The sequence below is a fragment of the Onychostruthus taczanowskii genome, unplaced genomic scaffold, assembly GCF_017590055.1.
Source record: "Onychostruthus taczanowskii isolate IOZ18803 unplaced genomic scaffold, ASM1759005v1 scaffold1, whole genome shotgun sequence".
Classification (NCBI taxonomy): Eukaryota; Metazoa; Chordata; class Aves; order Passeriformes; family Passeridae; genus Onychostruthus; species Onychostruthus taczanowskii.
In genome coordinates, this window is record NW_024496525.1 from 5,837,950 (window position 1) to 5,858,729 (window position 20,780).

Sequence of the window (20,780 nt, forward strand, 5' to 3'; positions counted from 1 at the left end):
TGCCCTTGTTAAATTTCTATACAAACATGACATACTATTAATTATGAGTAATTGGCCTATTATCCTGCTTGGGTGGATTCTTGGATTAATTTTTTTCTTTGAAATTATGTGATGAATATTTTTATAGATAAAACTCAATCTAATTGTGGTAGGTTAGAAATTGGTTTGCAGTACTCCTTGTGCAGATGTTTTGGGCAGATAAGTTTGTTTTACATGGAAACATGCAGGTGAAACAGTGTATGCATTTCCTGTTTGGGAAAGCATTATTCCCTCAATTGCATTATTGGTATAAATAATTAGCTTAATGGGCCAACAGTTTGCTTTTTCTGTAGTTCATTTAATTTGCCTCCTTTTCTGCAAGTATTCTGATATTCAAGTTTTGAAAATGACCAGAGAGAAGAAAGCATAAACACAGCTAATCCAAATTAATTTTCTTATAAAACTGCATGGGCACAAAAAAGATTTGTGGTCAAAAACTACTGTGCCCTTTTATCATATTTACACATTCATATTTATGGTAAACAAGAATATATCAACAGATCTCATCAGTTATAAAAAGGTTTTAGAAAAAAACTAGGCTGTGTGCCAGTAAGATGATGCAAGAGTGATGCCAAGTGGCATTGCCCCTTGTGCTGGAAAATAGCAATGTTATCTCTGAAAAGACCTGCCTTTTTCTGTAAGAGGCATTCAGACCTACATCAGTATAAAACTTGGTCCCAATATTAAAGCTGCCTGGAAACATGCAATTTCTATGTGGTAAAGGTTTTCAAAGCTCAAAATATTTTGTCCTCCTGTGTTTTTAAGGAGAGGTGGTTGGATGCCTGTTTTGTGGAATGAAATACTCTGAAATACTTCAGCTGTTTTTATTGAGCATATACTGCAGTATAAGTTCAGAAAAAAATATTTGATCAAAGCATCAATAAAATTGCTAGGATAATCATGAAATGCATTGTTTCATCACATCACCAAGTAGAAAACTTGGAGGTCAGATTTTCAGCCAATTGCACTGGATAGTGCTGTGCTTTGAGCTGCCTTGGGATAGCTTCAATAACAGCAGTGGCAGGCAAGCCTGGTGGGAGATGGGTATAAACTGCATATGGTAACATAGCCAAATGGCTTAGCAGTCCCAAAAATATCTTGAGCACCTGGCAAGGAGCGGCAGCAGGTGCCTCAAAGAAGAGTGGAAAGTAGAGTTTGGAAAGCAAAGCAAAGCCTCTAATGTCAAGCAAGAGGAAGGTAAACCACCACCACTGTTCCTGACGAACAGGGCATGTGATTTTTAAAGGAGGAACAGAGTGAATGAATGAATGAATACCTACATGTTTAATAAGAATTCATGTTATTTCACAGTCACATATTTAGCTGGGGAATCATTATTCCTACTGAGCAGTCTTTTTGAAAATCCTTCTACTATTTTAATTGTGTTTATTATATACTACTTACTACTTTTTCAAAAGTAAAACCATCTCTGAATTTGTATCTAGAAATTTGTATTCTGGTTTAAAAGTTGCAATCAGTTGTAGCACTTGAGTTCCATGATTCCAAATGTCTACTTCCTTTAGCCAGAGAAGTTAGTCTGTGCTGAATCTCTGCAAGTAATTAACTTTCCTGTTGCCCCTCCTCACTTTTATGCTTTCATTCTCAAGGTCCCATGGAGACATGGGACTATGTACACACTTCCACCTTGTTTTCTGTTCCTCTGTCTATGGAAGATTTCCCTTGCCCACCTCTAAAAGAAATTATTTCTTTTCCTTTTACCAATATGTCCTCATCTCCTTTTAGTTTTATTTCCATATAAACTCCTACTTTAGCATAGCAACTTATATTTGTATTGTATCCTTTTTTTGTATCCTTCTGAGACTGAACTGTATATTCAGATCCATTCCTTGTGCAAAATGAGCATTGAATGAAACCTTCCCAGGATCTCTGATGGATCAGTGGCTAATGCAACATTGTATGTACCCAGAGGCACTGATCTTGTAGTATTTTGTAGAAGCTGATTCTTTCCTCAAGAACTTAATTTCAAGGTTTCTCTAGTTATTTACCAAATTCTCTCTGCTGAAGTCCAAGACTAGCAGTCCTTGTACTGTTCTCAAGGGATCACAATGTCTTCTATGTCTGTAAACAGTTACTGGGACTTCTTTCAGCTGTGTTTTCTTCAGCTCTCCTACTAAGCTTGCTTCTTTCATGTGGAAAAACTCCAAAGGGCCTTTTTAAAGTAGTAGTGGCCAGAACAAAGTTTAACGTGCTTCTTCTGAGGATAGAAGTATTTCTAAAGATGAGTGGTTGATAGATTTACTTGTACTTACAATTACTTTTAGAAACTGGATTTAAGCAACTTGCTCTGTTATGTATCCGTGAGAGGCACAGAGATGGCTGACCTAACAGTCATCAGTATTACTCAGTTATTCAGGTTATTCAGTAATCATTTCCTGGTATTATCCTTTCTGGTGAATCCCTAAATAGATAAGCAGTAAGATCTAGAATAAATGCTTGTTCAGATAAACTCAACAAACAACTCTCCCACCATACCTGGTATTCTTGGCATCCATTGACTACATTATTGGTAGAAAAGACAAAATTAGATAGGTAAGGACATTTAAAAAAAAAAAAAACAACTGAATAACATAGATGTTGAATAGAGCACATGGTAAAACGGGAACAGAGTTTACTCTGGCAGTTGAACATTTTCTGCTCATGTAGGATATTTGTTTTCTCCTTTGCTCTGGCACGAACCCAGGTATTGAAATGTGCACAGCTGTATTGTTGAGCTGTACATGTTTTGGGGTTTGAACTGGGGTTCAGAGTTACTGTGATCTTAATACAGCAGCTAGATTCTGGGGTTGTCCTTGTTCCTGTGAAAGAAGGGCTATTTACCTCCCTATTCTACCTGCAGAAAATTCTCCATGGAATGGGTTAGTAAATAGCTGCTCTTATACTACAGGTGTATTGTGTGACAGTGCTGGTCAAAGAGGGATGAATGTGAAGTCTTTCCATCAGTAGAGGTCAAAAAGCTTGAAATCTCTAGATGTGCCAGAATTTGTACACAACTGTAACAGGGGAGAATATATTACCAAACCAGTGCAAAACAAGGACAGGGGGGTTGTTTGACCCTTTTTTTTTTTTTTTTTGAGTGGAGTGAATGGTAGGACAGGAAGATAACTTTGAGGAATGATTGCCTGCCAGAAGTTAACTGAAGATTTCATATTTGATACAGCGCAGATGAGAACAAGGAACAGGAGGCAACAGAGAAAAGCAAAGAAAGACAATGAGGGGGAGAAAATTCAGTGACCAAAAAAAAAAAACCCAAAAAAAAAAAACCCTCCAGTGCTCCTCCAGTTTCCTGTTTCCACTGAAAACATGGATTGTTTCCTTCTGTCTCATACTGGTGACAGATTGTGCAAAATGTACGTGGAGAGCTGGCTGGAACACAGCTCACAGGCTGCCAAGGACCAAATGTGTAACTATTTCAAAATGACAGCAACACAGCCATTAGATATTTGATGAGGAAGTCTTTTAAGTCATAGATTTCAAATCCCCCTTTTAACAGGGGAAGTATTTTATATTAATATTAATCATCAAGAAATACAAACTGAGTGAGAATTTGCTTATCCAAAGAATTGCAGGGTGCTACAGTCCAGAACATAGAAGAGATCTCTCTTTTGTGAAACACTCAGTGCTTGCAATTACACTGTTCCCCCTCATAATGCAGTTTTGTAACATCTTAATATCAGTCTTCAAATTTGAAGGAAAGTAAGGTTCATCATAGGAGACTGTTTGGTGGCCTCATAAAAAAAAAACTCTCCGTCTTCCCCATTTGTGACATTTGGTCTGCACTGCTGTATTACTACTTATTTACCCAGCTTGTTCCTCAGGCAGCATTCACATCAGCTCATAGCAAAAATATATCCTTTGAACGCAGGAGGAATTGGAGTGGGTTATGTTCTACAAACTCCCACTGTTTTTATTGAGCTTGGCCACCTAATTAAAGATCAAGTCAACTTCCCAGTGTTGAGATTCAGGATGAAATCTACCACATGCAAGGATGATGAGCCTATCCAGCAAGGGAAATTGAAGATAAAAAAGTCAAAGCTGCTGAAAGGAAGGCCACTGGACAAAGTTTATGAAAGGCACACTCTCACTTGCTATGTGTGAGCTGTATAGTGTTAAAAACTAATCAACAGCATGCATTTCAGACTGGGAGAACCAGTTCTCATTATGCTTTTGTCAGCTCTAAGAATGAGAAAGATGTGCTGTAAAGCACTAGTGTGGATGCTGTAACTCATGGATTCCAGTCCTGGTAATGAAAAAAGATCACTGTGTGGGCAACTCAGCCCCTCTGTGGTTCTCTTTTTTCATAACTGAAATGAGAATAGTATTTCCCACTCAGGAATGTGGAGGAAGATTAATTAATGTTTGAAAAGCCAGTCTGCAGTAGGAAGAGTTATATAAGAGCTAAGTGTTTATTAATGATCACCCTTTTATAGAAACTACTTCTTAGCACAGTGGTACAGTATATTAACAAAATGTGCTCTTACCTGGAAAATAAGAGATTTGGGTGAATTCAGGAAGATTCAATCTGTTGGAGAAACCATGAAGTTTTGACTTAGCTTTCATTCTAGCAAAGTCTCATTGAAGCCAATGGTTCTTTTGCCTGACTGATATCATGACCCTTTTCCCCCTGCAAAAGTCTGATTTGTTTGAGGAACGTGAAATCTCCACAGTTTCAATTCATGGCATTGCTTCGGACTCTTTTATGACACAAAGTGAATTTGAAAAATGGAAAAATCTAGACCAAGAACAAAGGCTGCTGGAACTGCAAATCTTTGGTCCTACAAAGGATCTACTAGGACAATGTAAACCAAACTTATTTGCCTCAGTTCTGGTTATAAAGTCCTCCAAATCAATTTCTCACAAGGTGTGTCTGAGACTGCTGTCACTCTTGAAGACCACCTGCAAATCCTCACAATGGAAAGGACTCAGCTGCAGAATTACTACTGCCTCAGCTCTTATTGATAATTGTTTTTTCCTGGTGAGCTGATACTTTTTTGCTGAAGAAGGACAAGTCTGCAGACCCATCTGATTTCCTATGTCATCCTTAACACCATACCTAAAATCCCTGCAGGATCCTGTAAGGAATGAAGTAAACACCACCCTTTTGGGACTTGCTGCAGGGAATGCCAGTTTCCTTTTATACATTGATCACCTGATAGTGTCCTGGAAATAATTTGGCAGAAGTCTTTAAGCAGTATTGGTAATTCATAGAAATAGAATTATTTTTTTAACTTTCTTCTTCAAACACATAAAAGTAAGTGGGATAGAGTAGGATACTTGATGAGCCTATCCAGCTCATCTAGCAGATGGTCAATCTGCTAGAAATGTAAATCTCTTTCTCCATTCTAAGTAAAGCTGCAACATTTATGTAATTAGAGGAGGTTATGATTCTAAAAGAATTTAAGCAGTGAGCTCTTTCTGGGATGATAATTACTTAAGTGTTATGCTTTTCCACTATTCAAAACATGGGGAAAGTCATACAGAACTGCTGATATCATGTTGTTTTGACTCTTGTTCAGCATCTGTTCCACTGCTTGTCCTTTGCCCTGCAGGACCACAGAGAAGGAGAAGTAGTTTCCCTCTCCAGAATGCACTGGAAGAAAACAAGGATGGTACTAGAAGAGGGAGTCTGAACTGATGTTTTGTGGAGAGCATGCATCTAACAACAGTCTAGTTCTTCAGAATGTCTGGCAATTGTGTTAGGTTTACATATGAAAAATGAAGCCAGATGCTTCAAAGAATGGATGTGCATATCTATATGAGTATTTTATTTCTCTCAATATTCCCTCTTCCCTCCTGCAGGAGGTCTCATTTCTAAATCAAGGCCATTCAAAGACTTAAAAAATCTGTGACTAAGGACAGGACATATTGCACTTCAAAGAAACTTCTGTCTTGTTATGATGATTCTGTGATCATCAACTTGCACAATGAAGAAAACTGGGAAAAAGTATCCAATATTCCAGATCACTCATACATATCATGAGCTTGTTTTCCATGTTTCTAATAAAAAAAAGCATTTTCCTTGAGGGAGTTTGTAAATCAGTTACAAGAGATTAAGAATGAAATATATTATTGTAATAAGCTTTTATTTACAACTTTTTATAATTGGTTCCAAAAGGCGGAACATCAGTTGGTGTTTTCTGAGTAGTAGCAGAAAGGAATAAAATTTTAAGTTTTATTTATATGTAAATGAATAAATGGGATGAGGGTGGTCATTGTGTGGTTTGGTTTTTTTGGTTTTTTTTTTTGGTTTTTTGTTTTTTTTTTTTTTTTTTAAATTTTTTTAAAATTTATTTGTGGAGTCTTTGACATTCCCAGACTTTGGTGTCTGGAGGAAGTAAGTATCTATATATGTTGCAGGATACATATTGGGGCTGACTTAAGTTTTTAGGAGTGGATGGTCACTGTGCAGGACAGACTGCTGGACATGACATTTATTCCTGTGTGAAATCCTTGAGGTTAATTAAGGTAATAAAGTGACTGAAAATGTCTCTGGGAGGAAAAACTTGAAAGAAGGGCACTAAGCTTTTTGTCTTTGTTTTCTAGTCTTTTAAAATGGCAGTATTTGTATTTGGTAGACAAAATAGCTGTATAAAAGAAAATGAACATTCAAAGAATGCTTTGAAGATGAAAAGTGATACATTTTTGAGACAATACTATAAATTAAAAACTCTATAGAAAATCAATTCATATGTAATGAATCTTATGAGGTTGCCTGCCCTTGCTAAGCTCCCTGTGAAAGTGTAGACCTTTCATCACCCCAAGTTGTTTGACTCTGTCCTTAATATCTGTTGACTTAATCCTAAAATAAATGAAAGTTCAGAAGCAGGATTCTCTGTCACGTATTGTATTGTTCATTGGGATGCTGAATATGGAGTTTACCTGGGCAAATAAGTATCACTGCCACATGTTTTTTTTAGCAAGAAACTGTGGATGATTTCCATCTCCTTGTCTTAACTGGGAATCTGTGAATAAAGCTATTTATTAACCTTTTAGAGAAAGTATTTAAAAAAAATCCCAGCTGTTTCCTTTTTTCAGAGATCAGTAATGAAGAAAATAATGTTGTTTCTTCTCAGTCTTGTTCCTATTGCTGTGCACTGTGCAGCACCACCACTGGAACTGGCATTTCATTTCATTTTATGTGCAGTCTTGTTAATAATCTTAGCAGAGAGGATTAGGGTCTGTGATCTGCAGGGACTGAATGCATTTGCCTAGGCCTGTGAGAAGGACTGCTGGCAGCATGGTGGGAAGAAAGCTTGTTTGGAGACCTGCAGCTGTAGGGCTGCCTCGTCACCTTTCACCAGTGCCAGCTGGAAGGATTTTGGGCAGATGCATGGAGTGCATGGTGCTGTTCTCAGGGGAAAGGGAGCATTATTAGAGAGGATGCTGCTGTGGTTGTAGATTACACTGATGTTTCCATTCTCTCTTCCCCTCCCTCATATCTCTTTTCCCTCCAGTCTGTGGCAAGCGTTACAAGAACAGGCCTGGGCTGAGCTACCACTATGCTCACACCCACCTCGCCAGTGAAGAGGGTGATGAAGCCCGTGAGCAGGAGACCCGCTCTTCCCCTGTCCACCGAAATGAAAACCACAAACGTGAGTAGGATCTTCCCTTTGCCTTTGAGATCCTTCTTTGCCCTGGGGAGGCTGGTGTTATTGCCTAGCTCAGTTGTGAGTGATTGGGACCTGGATGCTTGGAGCTAATCAGCCACAGCTCACACGGGTGCTGGCTCAGCTAGTCAGAAATTCATTTCAAACCCAGCATTATCTCTGCAGCAAGTCACTTTTCCATTACTGCTCCTGTGGGGAGGAGGTGGCAAGGAGACGGGGGAAAAGAAGAGATGCCCAACCTGCCCATCATCAAGCAGCCTCCCAGTGGCTCTTAGTAAGGATGCCAAGGAAATACACATCCAGTATTTTCAGGGGGCTGCCTTTGTTTTGCCTTTAAATAAGAGATATTTGTCAATGTCTCAGTTTTTCAGTATGAAAATAACAGTACCTTTCTCCCTTATACCTTCACCTGATGCATAAACAGATTACCCTCAACTTTGCCAAAAGCTGCTCCTTAGTTATAGTTTGACAAAAGCTATGAAAACGCATCAGTACTGCAAGGAGGAGAGCAGGAACGTGAAAGGGGAATGTGCCTCAATTTCCCACACTGGTACAGTGCTGAAGGAGATCTAAGTGGTCTGAATTTTTATGTGATGAATCACATATGCTCAGTGTGAGCATAAGGTCCATCACCCTGTTAGACTGTCCCTTCTATGCTCCTTAGGCACAGAACAGGAAGTCAAGGATACTATGTTCTATTACTGATTTTCCAAGTCACTAATCCCCTGTTCCTCACTTTTACATATTATGTGATGTTTGCTGTGACCTTGGGATTTGTGTAAATAACTTTGTTCACTTTCAAAAAGTTATTTTGGATCAGCATATGACCTGTGTTATTTTAGTTCACAGTAATAAAGCAATAAAATGCTTATAGGGAAAAATATGCAGGAAAACACTTTCTATACCTTAAAAACTGCAAGAAATATGGAAGTAGGAAAACATTTTCTTTCTAAGCAGTATAATTGATAATTGTCCTTAGGGAAGAGTGGGAGGGGGTTTCCTTCCTCCAAAGTATCTGCTACTAGCCACTGTCTGAGCTTGAAGGACTGTTTAGTGTGTTCCCATTTGGCAAGATCTACGCTTCTGTCACTTTTATGCACTACCTTTTAGTTATTCACATGTTTGGTAGATTTGCAGTAAAAGTGATTTTGACTCCTCTAGCTGTTGATAAACTTGAGCTATCAATGCACTAAGAGTGACTGCTTGGGCAGGCAGGGGAATGTCAGTGTTCACCCAGTAGCTTTTGTTTTCTTAGAATTTACATCCGTTTTGGGGCTTTTTTGGTCGGTTGGTTGGTTGGTTTTGTCCTGTGCAGTAGTCAGTAATAGTTACATACCTGAGAGGAATATTGTAAATCTGTATTAAGTTAATATTGATAATGGTCATGCAAGAGATACCCAGAAAAAGAAAGGCAGAGTCCCATACCCTGAATTCAGCTTGACATAGGTGCCAAGGGGTCTCAGTCCTTGTGTCTGGTGCTTAGGAAATGATAGAAATTAACAAGAAGAGCTAGAAGAGCTGTGGTAAGGTTGGGAGCAACTGACTTTGACCCATGATAAAAAAGGTGCATTCTACACTGTGGGAAAGAGTTGCATGATAGCTGCTTGGGTTTGTGTTCCCCCAGAGCGTGTGGCAAAGGGAAGCTGCTGATGCACAGATCCACAAGCAGGCAGAAATTTAGAACCATTGGGGTAAACCTCTCTGATGCCTGGATTCCTGAGTGGAAAGAATAACCAGCCAGGAGACAGTGAGCTATGGGCAACAGCCATGCAAATGTGCAGATCAGCCTTGGGGAAAGTCCCAGATGCTGGAAGGTAACTGTCCCAAATGGCTGAGCTGTCACAGTGGCTGTTTGTTCCTTTTTTGCCTGTTTGTTTGTTTAGAGCCTTGAGCTCAGATCTTGCATCTTTGCTCTTCCACTTGGCAATATTTAATTTATGCTGCCATTTATCTTCCATGTGAATGCTAATTGTCCACGTTGCTAATGTGCAGTCATTAAATGGTCCCTTTGTACAGAGGGATGGTGGGGACCCAGAGCATCAGATCCTTCCTCTCCCCTAAGAACTGCTAGGCTTGTGTTATGAATTAGATTTGACAGGTCTGCAGCATCATAGGTCTCGAGCTTCAAGAGTCCTCACTGCATGGGCTTGGGGGTGGGGGTAGGTGGGAGGGTTAGGGTTAGGAGATGTTAATCCAAACAGCTAATCTGCAACCCACTGAGCAGGAGGACCAGAGATATGTGTAGAGTAGGATCTGGTTATTTGCTGAGCAGTGTGTCAGAGATATGAGCAGCCTGATTTAAAAAAGGCAAGGCAAGTCAAACCAGCCATTTGGAATTTGCTGAGCTGTGGGAGGTGAGCACTAGGTCAATAAAGTTCAGGCAGGCGGCTGCAGCATGAACTTCCTTCCTTTGTACCCATGTCTCCTCTGAAGCTTCCACTCCTTGCAGAACCTGCAGTAACAGCAGCCCTGGTGACGCACAAGGGAGCAGGGCTTCTGCAGGATTCAACTGATGCCCTAACTGGTGCCAGATCAAGACCTGAAAGCCTCTTGTCTTTCTGCACATTCAGTCCCCTCTATTTCATGCACAGACCAATTTGAGTAGGCCAGAAAATTATCCAGAGATTGGAAAAGAGATGTAGATAAGAGCAACCTACCTAAAACTGAGACCCGTTGAATAGGTGTGCATCAAAGAACTGGGACTGGCCCAAGTCCCACATCTCACCTCCTCGGCACATCTGACTGTCCTTGACTGTGTAGAAGGTTTGTCTGTTTACATTTCTTTACATCTCTCTCTCCTTCTGTTTTTTCTCACATATAGATTACCTGTTGCAACATGAAAGATAGTTCACCAGTCAACACCCTAGCCTGTGTTTTGTTTGAGCTTTAGTGGCTTGCTTTTTATACTTTATCTAGCCCTTTAACACAAATAAATGTGTCCTCAGTGTCTAGTCTTGCCTCTGCCTATACAAACATTTATTTCTGATTTACTCTCTGATTTTTTTACCTGAGTATTGAACTGTGAAAAGGAAATTATAGAAAACGCTTTAAAAAGTCAACTTCCCATTTCCTCAACTCCACTGAAAAAATAAATGATCCCACACCATTTTCAGACTTCTTTTCTGCTGGCTTTTCCTCTACATGTTGGCACTGAGACCGTGAGATTTGTGAGCCCAGGCCTGCCACAAAACACCTGCTGTTTTATTCCATCTCTTTCCATGGGTACAGGCCAGCTCTAGGGGCAGCTGGTGCTCACAAATTTTGAGGCACTTCTGATATAGGAATTACATTAGACTTCTATCTATTGAAATGTCTCTGTGAATGAGTGTACTAGTATAAATGCTCTTTCTTAATTCCTGGGAGAATAGGATAGTGTATCTACATGGAGAAAAACTTCCTCTCCTTTAAAGGAGAAGAGTTCTCAGTGACATTTTGCTGTGTAAAATGTTGATTGCAGGCGGCTGTTTAGAAAGATCAACTGAACAGGATCTTATGCCCATAAGCACTTTGGCCAATGACAACCCTAAATGAAGTACATTGTGCTGAGTGCAGGTTGATCCATTGTGCAATGCATGTAGTTAAGGAGGATGCATTCCTGTGCCCTCCTGCTCTTCTGCTAGCTTAAGCATCTGCCCTGAAAAACCACCTCTGTACATTATTTCATGGCATCAGCCTGTTGTGCCCAGTTCCATCACAGATTTTATTATGTGGATAAATCTCTACTGGAGAGACCAGCCAAAGTTGTTTGTGTACTCTAAGCATAATTGGATACCCAGTCTCCAGAGATAAAAAATTAATGTGCTAACCTCAGTGTGCCTCCAAGCTGTCCTCCAGCTCCCCCACACAGTCATCTTTGAAACATTTTTATTTCCATCCAGGCAGGGGGCTGGCCATGAATAAATGAGGAGAGTCAGCCCCTCAGTTGGAGACGAGCTGTTTGTTCCTCTCCACAAGCAGCATCAATTTGAAAAGCTACATCAGGCCTACTTTTTCCCTGCCTCAGTGCTGATCCTTGCTGGGGCCATGGTGGGAGCTACTTCTGAATGCAAGGATGCATCAATGCCCTCCTTGCAACAAGATGCCCTGCAGCAGGTGCTTTTCAGTGAAAATATGTACATTACCTTGAGTTGACTTAGTCATTTAATCTGTTTGGGTTTTTTCTCTTTTCAGAGTTTGTTTTCATAAGGAAAAACACTCAAAATGCTGAAAGAAACAGTAGTGACTGGAGAGTTTGAACTGTGTAAAGATCTCCCTTAAATCCTTTTTGCAGCTGTAAATTACTGAGACTTTGTGTGTGTATTTTGCAATGCTGAATTAAAAAACAGATCAGTTGTTTAGAGTTATGGCATAGTGGAAAATCCCAAAATTGTCTCCTATGTAGATGGAGAGCTAATCTGCAACCCACTTTTTTTCTTTGTTTGTTTTGATTGGAGTCATGGGGTGGTTGTTTTGTTAGTTTGGTGTTTCTTTTCTATACTGCTTGGACAGGGACTAAAATGTTGCTGTTGATGTGGAAATGTCATTGAAGAGAAGCACCGAGTGCTTCTCAGTAGTTTATGGGAAAATATTTCCAATCTGACAAATTGGTTTTTGAAACACATGTGTTGCTTCAACAGCACATCAGGTCTTGATTTAGGATAGCATAATTAATATATTTGTAGAGTTTTTTTTTCTTTTTCTACTATCTCTCTGCTTTTTCTGCCTTTTTTCCCCCTTCTTAATGTAGAATATGAACCAAGTAAAATCCAAATGCTTTGACTGAATTTGAACTGAATAGATGCTCTCTGTCTTCTCACACTCCTCCAGTGAGTAATTTCCAGATAAAAGCCTACAATATGTTGCAGGGACCCAATTCATGGCACTGGCCATTCTCACCTGAATATTGAGGGATGCTGCCAGATGGGGCTGTATATTGGGCATTACAACACCTTCCTGAGGTGGGATATATTCCCTTAGCTGATGGGAATGATGTTCTTCAGTGGCCAGGTGCCAAGTCTCTAGAGAGGTACCCCTTAAAGTCAGGAAATCTGCATGTTAAGAAGTCAGACTCTTTTGTCTGCCTACTCTATATCTCCTATTGTTTATCCTCATGAGGCACTAGACAGTTACAATGTTTTACTCCTAGCAGTGGGCTTTTGGCTGATGCTTTAGGAGCTCCTGCAGAAGACTCTATAAGGTCAGTGCACAGAAATTCTATTAAATGCTGCCTTAAGGTGGAAGAACACTGATTCCCTAAATCTACTGAATCCAATCAGTTGATGCTGTATTTTCCTAGCTGTACCTTCCAGCTACCTAGCTCACCTTACACCTCTTTCATTAGCTGTTCAACTTAAGGGCCACACTGATTCCTGTAAAAGAGATCATCAAATTATCTTCCTTTCCCTACACTTAGAGGCTTCCTCTGGCTTTGACAGATGTACCTCCTTCTCCTAGCACTTGTAGTGCTCCTTGGCTGCGCTTCTCTGTGAGCAAGGGCTGTAGGAAAGGCAAACCTTTCAGAGTTGCTAAAAGTTGTGCAAAAGCAACAGCTTCTTCTATCCCCACACTACCAGCTAACTCAAAAAAGGAGATAAAATCCAGTTACTAGAGAGACCTGGCAATACTTTGGGTGCGTGGTTTGCACTCTCAGTAGCATATCCTGCTTCTCTGGCTGCCAGCAAAGGGCATGCCCATCCCATGCGGGGGAGTGCAGCATGGGGAGTCAGAGCTAGTGGAGGCCATAGGGCTGTGCAAGCTGATTAGCACGACTCTGGGAACAGAACAGCAGCCATTTCCCAGCGTTACACCCAAGTTCCAAGTGTGTTTGGTAGAAAAACAGCACCACATTGACACAGATGTGCCGCCTCCAGCCTGCTGCAGGGGCCTGTATCAAGTGCCCCAACACTTCCCAGTTTCGGGCCAGCCAACATGCTTATCTCTGGTGCTAACAACAGAGTAAGTGACTGGCAGTTTCCTCTCATTCAGTTTGATTTACACTTCTTCCTGAAAAATGGTAATGAAAAACCCATGCACTTAATTCACGGTGAGGAGTCTGCAGAAATGCCTGCACACATCCCTGCCTGGCTGTGTATGTGTGAGAGAGCAAGAGCCTTGAGCGCCCTTGAGCTGTGCGTGGCTTGCTCCTCACCACACCAGCAGTTGTGTTCTTTTACTGTTCCTCCCCAGGGCAGGGTCTAGCCTTGAGCACAGAAGCAGCTCCCTAGTCCACCTCTCTGCCCACCATTGCTCGCTGTACCCAGCAATAACAGGGACAGAAGGGGCTGCATGCCCAGCCAGCCATCTCCCTCCTCTTCCATCAAAGAAAGCCACAGTCCAAGCACTGCTTTTCTTTTGCCTTCTCCTTAAAGCCATGTTTTTATTTAATCATCACAGTGTAATTTCTCTCGTGAGCCTGCCTCCCCTGCACTGAAGCATTGTGAGCAGCAAGCGGAGGGGCCGCGCTGCGATTCCTTACACTGGAGAGCCGAGGCAGGCAGGTGGCAAGGCCAGCGCAGCCAGCCGGGCCCACGGTCACCATGGAGACGGGCCAGGCCTGCCAGGGAGGAGCGCTGGCAGCCGGGGGGCGAGGACAGGCACATGGAGACATGGGTTGGGATTATCTGTCACCGAGGCCTCCAAGGGGCTTGATGACTGCAAGCGCAGGCTCTTGGCTGGCGTTCTCCTGCTCAGGCAGACAGACATTGGGCTTGCTTGCCCTTTGCCAGGGAGAAAAAGGGAGGAGCTGGAAAGGAAAACTGGCCCCTTCTCAGACAAAGAGTCTTGTAAATTAAACAAAAAAACCCAACAAACTAAACACTAAAAAAAAAAAAAAAAAAAAAAAAAAAAAAAAAAAAAAAAAAAGCAAATCCACCCCTTTTCCTCCCCTCCATCGTGAAATGCTCTGGCTTGACTCAGGCCTACATGCAGGGTCCTGTGGTCTCTATTGTGTTTTGAAGATTCTTGTTGCAAACAGAGTAAATGGCCTGATTCAAAGCCCTTTGAATTGAATTGAAAACCTCTAGTGTGCTTTATTGGTTTTGGATCAAACCCAGAAGAAACAGGTAAGAGCTGGACAAAATGTGCTAGGAAAAATCCCTTTGTGAATGCCTGCATCTCTGACTGTAGCCAATTCACTGTAATCATTAAAATAAATGATGCACCCCAGCAGCAAGGCATGCACTCCATGCATTCTCCATTACCTTCCCAGCAATGTGCATATCACAAAAAACAGGGATAAAATGCTGCCAAACCTAGATGCATATCTTAAATTATGGTTCATTATTGTGCCTTATTACCCACAGGCTGAAGAAATATATGTGACAGTGATTTTTTACCAAGGAGCAGAAAACCAGTATTCCTTTTAAGCACTGGTTCCACCTCACAAGTTTTTGAAGATTGTGATCCAAATAATCAAAATAATTTCACATAGAAATCAGAAAAATTGATAGATACGGGGTTCAAATATTTATTTGGGCGTTTGTTTGTATATCTTTAAGGGTCGCATTTTGAAGAAAAACTATTTAAAATATCTGTACTGTGAGTTTTCTATTTAAAAAGCAGAGACAAGAATTCCTTCTTCTGAACTTGCCTTCCATCCAAGATATTTTCTGCAACCCTGAGAAGTAGAAAACTTCCACTTCTAGTCTCTAAAAAGAGATTTTTATTGAGTCATGTGGCTCCAGGAGGTGATGTAGAAAAGAAAATTCCTTATTTCTTGATGTTATTTCATTATAAGCAGCTTGCTCTTATTATTAAACTGAAACTATATGGAAGATAACTTACAGGGTTTTTTTGGTTTCTTGGGAGGGGCAAAGGGAAGTTAGTATTCTGTTTAGAGCCTCTGCCTTCAAAATCAAGAATGCACATAAGGTATTTTATATATTTGAACTCAGTCAACTTGTTTAGTTTTCGGGTTTTGTCTACAGAACAAAGTTACTGTGCAATATGCTACATAATTTATGTAATTTAACGAACTTACTTTGCTAAAAGACTACTGTGAATGATGAGACCATATTTTAAGTAGTTCTTTATTCTGCTCAGCTTGTTATAGCTTGAAATTAACTTGATTAGACTGAGAAGAAAAAAAAAAATTCAGAATAAGTGCATACCAAATTTATTTGGAAAGACTGACTTTATTTTCACTCTGCATCCTGTCTTCACGTGAATCACCTTTCAGGTGATTTCAGGTTCAGGGAAGCTATTATTTGAACTGTACAGATCTTTCCATGTGTCTCCTTAATCAATTTTTTAAAGTTTTTAAAGTTTTAAAGTATTTTTTAAAAATTGTATACTCAATTTTAGGGGAGATGTAGATGAAGACAGGGCTTTTGATGAAACCTGAAAACAACCCTAAGTTGAAATGGCAAGAGAAACTGACTTAAGTACACCTCCTATAAGTAAACCTTAGCTCAGGCAATACTCAAAGCTTCTCAGAGCTTTTGATCTGTTTTTGCAGTTTGCAATGTAAAAGAAAGTCAGAAGAGTTTTGAGTAAGATAGGGCAAGGCCATGGCTGGTTTTCAAGCCTTTGCTTTAAAACAGTTTCTAATATGGGTGAGTTTTTTTTTTTTTTTTTTACCAAATCCTGGGATGAAGTCACCTGATCTAAATGAGTCAACTCTCTGCTAGGGAGTTATTTCTTGGTAGTTGAGCTGTTTTGCTTAAACTTGCACCTTCTATTTGTTGATCACCTTATGCAAAAAGTGAAAACCTAGTTAATTACTATGTCTCAGATGAAAAGCAGCAACATTACTCCATAGGAAATGAATTGTTTTTTCTTGTGAATCCATAGTTTATTGTTTTTGGGGTGAGATTAGGATCGGGTTTTCCTGCACGATACCCTGTTCATGAAGATTATACGTTAAATCTTGCCATTTTTCCTTTGTTTTCTAATTCCTTCATCATTTCTTAATGACAGTAAAATAGAACCAGAAGCTCTGAGGATATATGCAAAAGAAGTTCCTTTGAAAGTAAGAACTCTGCCATCTGAAAATATCTTTGTTCTCAAACCTTCTGTGATTTAGCCTGTGACTTAATTCACTGTATGGTAGTGATCAAGAAAACAAGCTTAAGTCAGGTTTGGTTCTAATTTTTGCATGTGTTAGAATGAAAAAAAAAATTGAAGAGAATAGCATTATTGGTTTGTTTGGTTCTAGAGATACATCATTTAAGATACAATTAATGTAACTTCAGAAACTTCTATCTATGACTTTTCAGGCTTGATATCTCTCTCACACTACTGAGCCAGCTTAATAAGTGAGCACACACACTCAGATTAAAAATTAGATGAATTGGAAGAAAACTAGGAATAAAAGAAAGGGAGGGAAAAGGAAAAGAAAGAGAAAAAAGAATAAGAGAAGAGCAATCAAACCTGATGTTTATTCACTTTCCAATGGTCTGGGAGAATCCCTTCAGCTTTATCATACTCAGCACCTCCCCCTCTCTCACACACTGCAGACGAATTGAGCAGCGTATGTATTTTTGAGTCGCCCTGTCCCATTTCCAGTTTGACAGTCAGTGGATCTTATGGTCATAATCCATGTTGAAAAAATTTAAGTCAGTATATACAGAGTGTTCATTACAGCACTGTGTGCAGTGGTAGAAGTGGAGCTTTTTCCTAGGTCTGCTGGCTGGCACCCTGACTGCTTGTTTTTATTTGTGGCCTTGCCACAGGATTTTTGTGTGTTTGAGAATAAGCCAGTTTACCACTCTACCTCCAAGTCTTTCAGCTTTAAAATGCAACGCAACCTCACCATGAGACTTAATTAGGGTCCAGAACACTTTGGTTAGAATCAATGACAAAAAGAGGCTTTTGACCTCACTGAAGGTTAATAATAGGATCTTCATGTCTGTAAGGCACTGTAAGAAACTTGGATGAAAGGTGAAATAATTTAATAAGGGACATCAACAAAAAAAAGTCACTGGATTCTGAGCTTGCTGAGTTTGCATTGCATGTGGTCTGTCTGTAGATGCAGAATAATATAAAGAGGTAATTACTTAACTTTTTCAAAATGGGGCTGCAGTGGGAAATATGAATGCTAAGGAGGTCTGTTTTTTATACACAAAATATGTAGCAGCAACAACTTTATGATCATTTTGTTACAGCTCTTAAAATGAACTGGTGTGCTAGACTTCAACCTGGTTCCTGTTCTTTTTTTTTTGCTTATCTTGCATGCATATATTAAATGCCTTCCTGGAACAGACAAAATGCTAATCTAACACTGGAAGCTTCTCTTGTTTTTTGAGAGAGTTGGGAATCTGTCAACCAGGATCATTTCAGAGCAAAGTCCATTGTTTAGTAAATACTGTCAGGATCTCCATGACCACAGAGAAAGATAGGGATGTATTTGCAGCCTTATAGGTTTTAATTTTCTCCTTAATTTCACTTTACCTGGAATCCTTTAGTTACCAATCTCCAAAAGTTCAGCTGATCAACATCTGGAAATAAATGAATAACTAGATGCACTCAAACCAGAAAAGGAGATTGAACTTGGATGAAATTTTAATTTTAAGTGTATGTCTTGGACTGCTACCAGAAGCCCTTTAGAATGTCATTGTTCTTTGGGGGAAATTTGAATGTGGACAAAAAGACCATTAATAAACGCTGTCAAAACATCTGTTAAAAATCTGCAAGTTACAAAATATGCATTAAAAAGATAATTGAATAAAGATGGTACAGTTTAAAGCTCTTCATTTTCTCATTTGTAAAGTTCATGTGGTAGGTTTAGGCTAGGTATACCTACTGGCATATAGCTGGGTTTTTATGTTCAGAGAGATGGAACAAAGACAAATACCAACCATTACCTCCACTCCCTTCCCCAGGCCATATTTAGAGTGTACAGGAAGATGTTTTCCTTCTCTGGAGAGCAGAGGAGGGAAATGGCAGTTGTGAGCAAGAAAAAGAGGACATTGCTGTTCTGCTCAACTAAGAGGAATGGAGAAGACCTCTGTCTTTCTCTTCTTCCTAAGGGATCTGCATCCCCCTCTACTTAAGATCAGTGTGTGTCTTCTCCTTTCCAAGTATACCTAGCCAGAAAATAATAATATAATCTCGCTCCTTTTTTCTTGGCTGAAAAAGGTTTTAACTCTGCTGGTTGGGATGTCTGCCTCAGGCTCACTCTGCACCTGTGCTGGGTGCTGAGGTACTGTTGGATCCTTTCTGCTCATCCCAGGGAACATGACTGCTGCAGGGACCTTAAGTCTTGGGTGAAACATCCCCAGATGGCTTTGCCTGTGAATATTCAGGAACATTTGAACCAACCTTCTGGCTAAAGACACGCTGCTACTTAGAGATGTAGTCCCCTAAGCTACTTGAAATAAAACCAGTAAGGGTACCTATCCCCCATCTTCCCACTGTTGATTTTGGAGTTTTGGAGACTGTATTTTTCCTTTATGAATTGGTGTTTTGTGGGATTATGATGATGACTGCTGCCTGAAAAACCAAATTTGGCTTACTGACAGCATAGGTCTTATCCTGCCTTAGGGATTGCCTCTATGCCTGTATGTTGCCAGCCCCTGAACTGACATGCATCTCTGGAAGCATGTCCTTGAGAAGGAGCAGCCTGGCTGGGATTATAAAGGAAATAGTAAAGGGCATTTCAGGCAAAATAGATACAACCCAGAGTGTACTTAAAATGGAGGTGGTTTATGCAGTTCACTTTTTGTTGTGATTGACAATGTTTTGGGAAGACTCTGGCCTGCAAACTCACTGAGCTAACACCATATCAAGGATAAGGGGCAATGTCCAAGTGAATGCTCTTGTAGTAAATCTGATTTCTAACCCAACTACAGCCCAGAAAGGACCAGACGGGGTCATCATTCCCAATAACTACTGTGACTTCTGCCTCGGAGGCTCCAATATGAACAAAAAAAGTGGCCGGCCTGAGGAACTTGTATCATGCTCAGACTGTGGGCGCTCTGGTAGGTGACTCCTTCTTGCATCTTTCTTGTACAATGGCATTTGTGTGATTTGGTTTTTGCACCTTCTGAAAGTGTTGAAGAAAGGCAGCATATTTGAGAAGGGATAGAAGATGGAATCTTACCTCTTCTCTGTGTTTATGGGAAAGGATGACTGAAATTTTTTTTATAATATAAACCCCATTGTTGGATTCACATATTTAAGCTAATGGGGTCTTATGAAATAATGAAGTTTTAGTTTATTTATTGGCTTTTGGGAACATTGGTACATGTACTAATTGTTCTTCACATGGAAGGAGAAAATCCTATGACAATTTTACAGAATGGTCTCTGTCTTTAAATGCTGTAATTACAACTATAAATTACTTAGAAGATTTATGAAAGTTGCATGACAAGCATTCCCATTGATTACACATTTCATGCATTTCTTCATCCAAAAAAGAAAGAGGGAGAAAATTACAGGGTAGGTATGGGGCTAACTGTCAAGAATTATCCTCTTACAAGATGACTATCATTAGTTTTGTTTAAAGAGGTTTTTATTTCTCCCTTTACTTCTCTCTTTTTAAATGTAGACAATTATGTCTTTCCCTTTTTGAGTTGTCTTTATTTCTGGGCTGTTGTTTTCTTCCTTCCTTTCTTACTTTTTTTTTTTTTTTTTTTTTTTTTCCCTTTTTTTTTTTTTTTTTTTTTAATTTTATACCAGCTGAACAGTTATTTATAACTCACATAGGAGGTAGTGGTGGTGGTAGAGGGAATTGGAAAACCTTTAACAACTGCATATTCCAGCATTGGTCCAAGTTTCCACTTGTGATATTTTTGTTTTGTGGTGATACTAGTGGTAATAAGATGGTGATATAGAAATTTGAAAACCAAGGAGGCCTTGAAATTCAGTATGAATGCTGCTCCTTCTACACTGTAGTCACTGAAAGATGTCTGTTGCTTCATGGCTGAAATGTGATATGGAATGTTCTCATGCCAAGGAAATGGCTTTTTTATGCTCCTGCTAAAACTCATAGTAAGCCTATTACCACATTCATTGGGAGAACGATTAGACTCTCATTGAAATTGCCTTCTGCAGTTGTTGTGACCTCAGAAGACATTCTGAAATGATACTGGCCACCAGAGGATCAATGGCAACTCCTTTGGTTTTCTGCAGGGGCATCCTTACGAATGCTGTGCAGTCAGAGACATGGACCTTTTAGTGTACATGTGATTGCTTCTA

The 20,780-nt window shown here is 39.9% G+C and overlaps 1 protein-coding gene across 4 annotated transcripts in view; it reads left to right on the forward strand.

The window, feature by feature from the left end:
* DPF3 (double PHD fingers 3) overlaps nucleotides 1–20,780 on the forward strand; it is a 167,278-nt gene that overhangs the window by 106,390 nt on the left and 40,108 nt on the right. For all 4 annotated transcript variants that reach the window (XM_041416632.1, XM_041416713.1, XM_041416468.1 and 1 more), the window contains exons 8-9: nucleotides 7,512–7,649; nucleotides 19,433–19,561. In XM_041416632.1, the coding sequence (XP_041272566.1) occupies nucleotides 7,512–7,649; nucleotides 19,433–19,561 (267 nt within the window). The remainder of the gene's footprint in view (nucleotides 1–7,511; nucleotides 7,650–19,432; nucleotides 19,562–20,780) is intronic.